This window comes from Microtus pennsylvanicus, chromosome X, assembly GCF_037038515.1.
Source record: "Microtus pennsylvanicus isolate mMicPen1 chromosome X, mMicPen1.hap1, whole genome shotgun sequence".
Taxonomy (NCBI): Eukaryota; Metazoa; Chordata; class Mammalia; order Rodentia; family Cricetidae; genus Microtus; species Microtus pennsylvanicus.
Window position 1 is genome coordinate 82,136,424 of NC_134601.1, and position 7,486 is coordinate 82,143,909.

General features: G+C 48.6%; 1 protein-coding gene across 1 annotated transcript; it reads right to left on the minus strand.

Moving 5' to 3' along the window:
- Positions 1–2,453: 2,453 nt before the first annotated feature.
- On the minus strand, positions 2,454–6,125 carry Magee1 (MAGE family member E1). Its single transcript, XM_075957583.1, has one exon. It carries the CDS (start codon positions 5,884–5,886, stop codon positions 3,043–3,045), a length of 2,844 nt encoding a protein of 947 aa, XP_075813698.1. The 5' UTR covers positions 5,887–6,125; the 3' UTR covers positions 2,454–3,042.
- Between the last annotated feature and the right edge of the window lie 1,361 nt (positions 6,126–7,486).

Consider the following 7,486-nt stretch of genomic DNA (forward strand, 5'->3'; position numbering starts at 1 on the left):
TTTTCCTTGGCCTTTTAGTTTTTCAGTACAAGAGCCAACATAATTCTGTCAAAACTAACTCTAGTCCTTCCAGTCCTCAGATGAAAATTTTTCAATAGCTTTCCATCTCACAACAAATACTAAAATCTCATACAGTCAGCTGACTTTTTTTATTCAAAATATGTGTAGCTTCTCTTAGGCCAGTTACTACATATCCTTCCTTGGAAGAAATACACTATCCTTCCATTGACACAAGGTTGACTCTTTGACATAGATTTTGCCAATGGACTATAATACAACTAAGCATCAATTTTTAAAAGCACCATGTTGTTCTAGTAGGGCTATTTTACCTTTGCTAGAAAAAAAATAGATTTTCTGTATGTGGGCTACTCCTTTAGCTTGTTTACCTGAATGAAGACAATATAAACAGAATGACAGGAAACCCATGGAGATCATAGAAAATGGGCTCAAAAAGTGTGATGGTATATATCACTGAAAGTTAAGAGAGTTATTTATACATGTATTTATTTATGTATGTATTTACATGTTTAATTTTAATTATATGTAAATGCATGTGCATGCATGCACATGTGTTTGTGTGGATGCCATGTGTCTGCAGGTACCTGTGGAATCCAGAAGAGGACATAGGATCTCTGAAGCTGGAGTTTCAGGTGTCAATGAGTTGCTTGGTATGGGTGCTGGAAAACTGGACTGAGGTCCTCTAGAAGAGTAGCAAGTGCTCTTAACTTCTGAGCCATTTCTCCAATCCTTTTTAAAAATATTACTTTTTCTTTATTCTTGAGAATATCATACACATATACAATGAACCATGATCATATCCACCCCTCCCCATTTTTCCTTCCAAGTCTTCCCCAACATGCCCTCCCACAATGTTGTGTCCCTTTTTTCATAATCTACTAGGTCCAATGTGTACTGCTCCTGTGTGCAGGGGTGTGGGGCCATCTAATGGAGCATGGAAAATCTACCAGTGGCCACAAATTTAAAAAAGAAGTATTCTCTCTCCCACAGCAGCTCAACTGCCAATAGCTAGCTCGTCAGCAAAGGTGGAGCCTGGAGAGCACTTTCCCCATCGATAGGACAACTTTGACTAAATTGATCTTGTGCAGGTCTTGCAAGGGTAGCCACAGTTGGTGTGAGCTCAAGGGCACAACAGCCATGCCCAGTGAAGAGCTTTGTATTCCACAAATTCCACAACACTCTTCCCCATCATCCAGCTCTTAAAATTCTCTCCTCAGTGATGGTAGGGGTAAGAAAGATGTACCATTTGGGGCTAAGGACTCAGTTTGGGGATACATATCAAAACTACAGTATAACTCAGAGGAAACTAATTCAAACATCCTTTTTTTTTAAAGTATTTAAGACAAGTCCTTATGGATCCCAGGCTGGCCTTGAGCTCTCAGTGTAGCTCATAATAACCTTGAATTTCTGTCCCCCCTGCCTCTACTTCCTGAGTGCCAGGACTACAGGTGTGAGCTACTACAACTGGTTTATGTGGTACTTGACATAGAATCCAGGGTCTTGTGCAGACAGTCTGAGTTAAATCCCCAGCTCATGGACTCATATATCTTTTTATTAATTTTTTATTATTATGCATGTGTATATTTTTGTGTGAGTGTCTGCCACATGTGTGGGTTGTTGCTAGGGCCAAAAGGCATTGAATCCCCTGGAGATGGGGTTACAAGCAGTTGTGAGGTGCCCAAAGTGGGTGTTGGGAACCAAACTTGGGTCCTCCGGGAGAGCAATAAGTACTCTTAACCAGTGAACTATCACTCCAGCCCCATGGCTCAAATACCTTAATGAGACAGCTTATGACATGTGAAATCTCTTACCAATCCACACCAATACTCACTGACGACTAAATCCAGATTTTTTTTATTGAGAAAAGGAAAAAAAAGTATCCGCCTCCTCCCAGCCTCCCATTTCCCTCTCCCTCCTCCCACCCTTCTCCCCCTCCCCCAAACTCCTCTTCCCCTCCCTCTCCAGTCCATAGAGCAGTCAGGGTTCCCTGCCCTGTGGAAAGTCCAAGGTCCGCCCCCCTCCGTCCATGTCTAGAAAGGTGAACAAGCAAACTGGCTAGGCTCCCACAAAGCCAGAACATGAAGTAGGGTCAAAACCCTGTGCCATTGTCCTTGGCTTCTCATCAGCCCTCATTGTTTGCCATGTTCAGAGAGTCTGGTTTTATCCCATGCTTTTTCAGTCACAGTCCAGCTGGTCCATTTACCTCGTGCTGTATGAAGAATTCAATCTTGTCCTCCCACCCCCATTATATTCACTATGGACTATTTGGATTCAGGAATTAGATCGATGTGTTTCCTCTTAACTCCCATAGAACTCTCTACTTAGTGTACTACATAGCTTATATCATAATAAAACTTCTGGTTCTTGAGTTCTGGAGAAGGTACTGTATCTTGTAAATGTCTATCATGCTATTACAGAATATACTACTCTCCCCATTGTATGACAGGAATTGAATAAATATTTATTGAATAAATTAGTGCATCAACATTGTTTGCTTTATTACACCTTTATTTTTCAACACATTTTAGCACAGCAAAGCAAATACAGGTAGACATTAGTATTCTTCACACAATAGCAGACGGAAAGGGAAGCCAGCCACAACTTAGTGCTTTGTCAGTTGTTGTATATTTGTTTGTTTAATATCTGAAGCTAGATCACTTTACTGATGATTTTTTTAAAGCTTTCAAGGAAAAGCCTGCATCTATAGCTATATGCTATATATTATCATTTTGACAATGCAATAAGATGGAAAGAGTCCCAAAACGTTGTATAACACTATCAAAACTCTTATACCAAAGTACAACAGAGACAGCAAGTAGTCAATCACATTTACATCACTAGACAATATTATTAAAACAATTGAAACTTCAAGATACCAAACAAGAACCAAATATGAAAACACATAAATGGAACTGGAACACAAATATCAAATACAATACGTGACCCCCTCCCCTAACCCCAACACATGAGAACCAGGGCTCTAGGCCCTGCCGTACAAGGCCTCACTGACTGCCATACAGTCATCTATCGCAAGTTGCGAACAACCAAGGGCCGGTGCCCGGCGTCAGCTCTATTGGCCTCATCTTCCAGGGCCTCCCTGTACTGCTCCGGCCAGTCCTGTGGCTCCTTCCTGTGGATTCGGGCCACATATCGCAGGACTTTCATCTTGGAGGTTTCCAAGCGGGCTCTAGGGCCCCACACAAAATCATATTGCACTGGATCACTGTCAGGAACCCGCAAACTGTCAATGTAGCGCTGGCTCAAATACCTACAGGTGATCACATGCTTTCTTCCATTTTGAACTCCCAAGCCCCTCAGAAAGGCCCAGACTGCAGACTCCCTCGCATGGTTGCCCATTATAAAGATGAAGCTCAGAACCTGCATTAGGAAGTTGTTGCCGGGCCTGTTTGGACTGTCCATAATCTCTTCAGCATCTTCCATTTCTCTTCGGTTGTACAGGGTGTAAGAGTGGTTCCTGGGATCAAGGACCACCAGCTCTGTGCCATACACATGGTTTAGGGTGCGAGCAGCCCGATTCAGGAGGTCAGGGAACACTTTGCTACACTCTCGACCAATGTAATACAGAATTCCTTTCTTTGGTATAGGCAGCTTAGTTGAATCCATCAGCAGAAATAACTGGACCAACTTCCTTGCCTTGCTCTCTAATCTTGACTCAGGCCATGAATGGGGAGAATATTTTGTGGGACAGCCAGGAGCATCTGAATCAGGAGCCAGGAGCTCTGGAGAAACTTCCTCAAAAAAGCGCCTCCTAAAGTGAGGAACAGGCCGCCGCCATCCATTAGCAACATCTCGGACAGCGTCTTCTTCCAGGGCTTCATTGTACTGCGCTGGCCAGTCCATAGGATCTTTGTTATAGATCTTAGCCATGAACTTCAGGATTTTCATCTTGGTGGTCTCGACGTGGGATCGTGGGCCCCAGTAAAATTCATACTCTACTGGTACACAGTCAGTTATCGGCCTGTAGTCCAAGTAACGCTGCCACACGAACTCAACAGACAGAAGCCTCCTCGGGTTGCCAAAAACAGAAAGCCTTCTTTCACGCTGCACCCCGAACCTCCAGAGCATCTCCCAAATATCAGCTTCCCTGGCTTGGTTGCCATTTAGGAATATCTGTCCCAGGATCATCATCAGGAGGCCCATCTTTGGCCCATTGGGGATGTCTCCCAACCCTTCAAACGGCACAGGTCCCAGTTTGTTGAGCAGGATGTAGGTGTGCTCCTCGGGATCTAGCTCCTTCAGTTCAAACCTAAAAATGCACTCCAGGTGGGCTGCTGCCCGCCTCAGGATCTCAGGGAACTGGCTGCGGTATTCTTGAACAATGAACTCCCTCATTTCCGATTCCTTAATAGGGTACTTGGTCTGATCCTTCAACAGCAGAAACTGCAGCAATTCTGCTACGTTTTGCTCCATAGGCTCCTGAGGCTTCAGGGTAAGGGCAACGTGGGCGGTGCCAAGGCCCATAATGGTAATACAGTTGGAATTCTCACTGTCTCTCAGGACCTGGAATTCCAAGGAGCCTTCGGAACGCTTCGGGCGTACAGAGGGACCTGAGGCCTTTTGCAGAGCAAGGGAGGTGCACTTGAATAAGTTCAGGCCGCCAGAAGCACCGCAGCTCAGCTCAGCCTCAGGGTTGTCAGCGGCAGCGCACACTCCGGAAGCGCTAGGGCCCTCGGCAGCGAGAGGCATCTGCAAGGTGCTCGGCCCTTTCCCCAGGGTGTGCAGCCCGGAGGTGCTCGGGCCCTCGACGCAGGGAAGCAGCCCGGAGGTGCTCGGGCCCTCACGGCAGGGAAGCAGCCCGCAGGTGGCGGATTCCGCGGCGCAGGACGCCACCGAGATGCTGAAGCGCTCAGCAGAAATGGATCGCAGGGATGCGCCCCGGCCCTCGGCATAGGCTCTCGGGCTCTCGCGGGCAGCGGGCCGCACCAAGGTGCGCAGTCCCTTTTTGGAGGTGGGCGGCACTTTGACTCTAGCTCCCCCCAAGATGGTGGGCGGCACCCAGGTGCTCTGGACCTCACCGGAGGGGGGCGGCATAGAGATGCTCAGGCCCTCCGCGGAGGGGGGCGACACGGAGATGTCGGAATCCTCCGAAGCCGAGAGCAGCTCGGAGATGCTCGGGCCCTCAGCAGAGGTGGGCGGCAGGTTGATGGCCAGTCCATCAGAGGCAGTGGGCGGCACCGAAGTGTTTGGGGCCTCACAAGCGGGGGAGGGCATGTTGATGCCCGGTCCCTCCGAGATGGTGGGCGACAAGGAGGTGCTCGGGCCCTCGCCAGAGGGAAGCGGTGCGGAAATGCCCGATTCCTCGGAGAAGGTGGGCGGCACCGAGGTTCCCAGGCCCACAGCCAGGGTGGGCTGCACACTAGGGCCCTCATCGGAGTGGGGCTGCTTGGAGATGTTCAGCCCTTCAGAGACATCGAGATGCTCGGAGGCCTTTGAGCCCTTAGGAGCAGTGGGCGACACAGAGGTGCTCGGGCCCTCCGCAGCGGTGATTGGCATAGCGGTGTTCAGCCCCGCAGAGACTGCAAGAGGCCGGAAGGTGCCAGGGCCCTCCTTCCCGGAGGTGGGCAGCTCCGAGGTGCTCGGGCCCTCAGAGATGATGAGCTGCCCGGAGGCGCTTGAGCCCTCTGAGGCGGTGGGTCGCACAGAGGTGCTTGGGCCCTCCCGGGGGATGGGTAGCCCGGAGGTGCCTGGGCCCTTAGAGGCGCAGTGGCCCTGAAGGATCTGAGGATCGCTGGGATCCTGAGGGACGTCTGGGCCTGGCACGGCAGCAGGGAGACCTTTCCCGCTGCTGTTGCGCGCATTTGCCCTGCCACCGCGGCGGCGGCGCGAATTCTGGCTTACCAGCGACATGGTCCTGTCGACCTGCGTGTGGAAGCTGACACCGACAGGCCCGCGGTCTCGCAGAAGAGGACGCGAGGTGTGTAGGCGCCCCTGCACAGAACTGCCACTAGCAAGTAATGCTGCTGCTGTTGCCAGAACCAAAGTTCCAAGCAAGTCACAGGAGCCGAAATTAGAGGTGGTGGGAAAGAAGGAAGGTTCTAGCCAACGGAGAACGCTTGTCTCAGAATACTCGATTCTCACACCCCGCCTTCTGCCGCAGTCCGCGCAGGCGCAGTTGGGCTCTGCGGCAAGGCGACCCCGCCCCGCCTAGCCCCTCCCGTGGGTCTGCGAAAGTGGATCTGGTGATTCTGCACCAAAACTGCGCAATGGCTGGAGGGAGGCTTTGGTAGGGTAAAACAAGGAGCTTGGAGCAGATGCGCAGAGAATAAAGATGGAGGTAACACTGGCCATTTCTCAGAGTCAGGGTACCTATTAGACGGTTTCTACTCAATTGTCAGGTACTTCATAGATTTTCAAAATTGGTGGTTAGCATCCTTAGGATTTGCATCTTCCTCAAAACCGTTTATGGGGAAAAATATGCGTGCTGCGTGGGAAGGTGAAGCTCTAATTCCTTCCCTTGTCTCCTCTGTCATTTTCTCTCTTGAAGCCTCTAAGAGCTCTTACATTGCCGCCAGCTATAAGAGCCTGTCCCTTCTCCAAAGAGCCAAAGGGCTGGGATTTAGCTCTAATTAAGAAACCTGTAGCTATCTAGACAATTTCACTGTGCAAAGTCCCAACCCTTACAGTACAGAAAAATATAATATTTTTGTGGGGTCCTGCCATTGTCCTATTGCAGTTACATCCAAAATTAAGTGGTCCTAGGGTAGTTAGCACCACGGGGGCTATTAGGATACCTCATTGTCAGCTTTGGAAAACTGCAATTAGCATGATTTATGCAGTCTTTGGGGAGCTTTCTATTAGTTACCAAAAGGCGACTGGTATTTTGAGTCACAGTCAATTGCAGGAAACATTGCCCAGATTGCAAAGAGAAGGAATTAATGGATGGAGGAAATAGTGAGGTTTCCTCATAGACTTACATGGTAACCTATGCAGGCAGTATTCTATATGTTCCTGTGAAGATAATTTTGTGCCATTTAGTGCAATACCAACTGGTTTTAATAGAATCATATGATGTCATACTCCGGCAAGATTTTATGCTAACCACCTTGTATCCAGTACATAGATCCATAACATTGGTTATGAGCCTGTAGCACACCATTAACCAAATATTTGTGTCTGATTAGCTTCTGAATCAAGTGGTAAATGTCCTTGGCTTGGAGGACAGGCTCATCTTCGATAAGTGAGGCTTGTCGGCGGTGGGGGGAGGGGGAGGGCATTCCAGAAGAGATGCTGTAATCTGTAGTAAAATGAGGCTGGCCAGAAGCAAGCCCAGAATGCAGTTAAATATACTATCTTATATACTGCCACAGCTGAAGACACATGTAGATTTGAAAAGTTGAGTGTTTCTTCTTGTTTATATTAATGTGCACTAGAACTCATTTCCTGGTGATTGTCAAGCACATAGAAAAGGGTGCTTCTATGGACACCCAAAATACATCACCCGAATCCT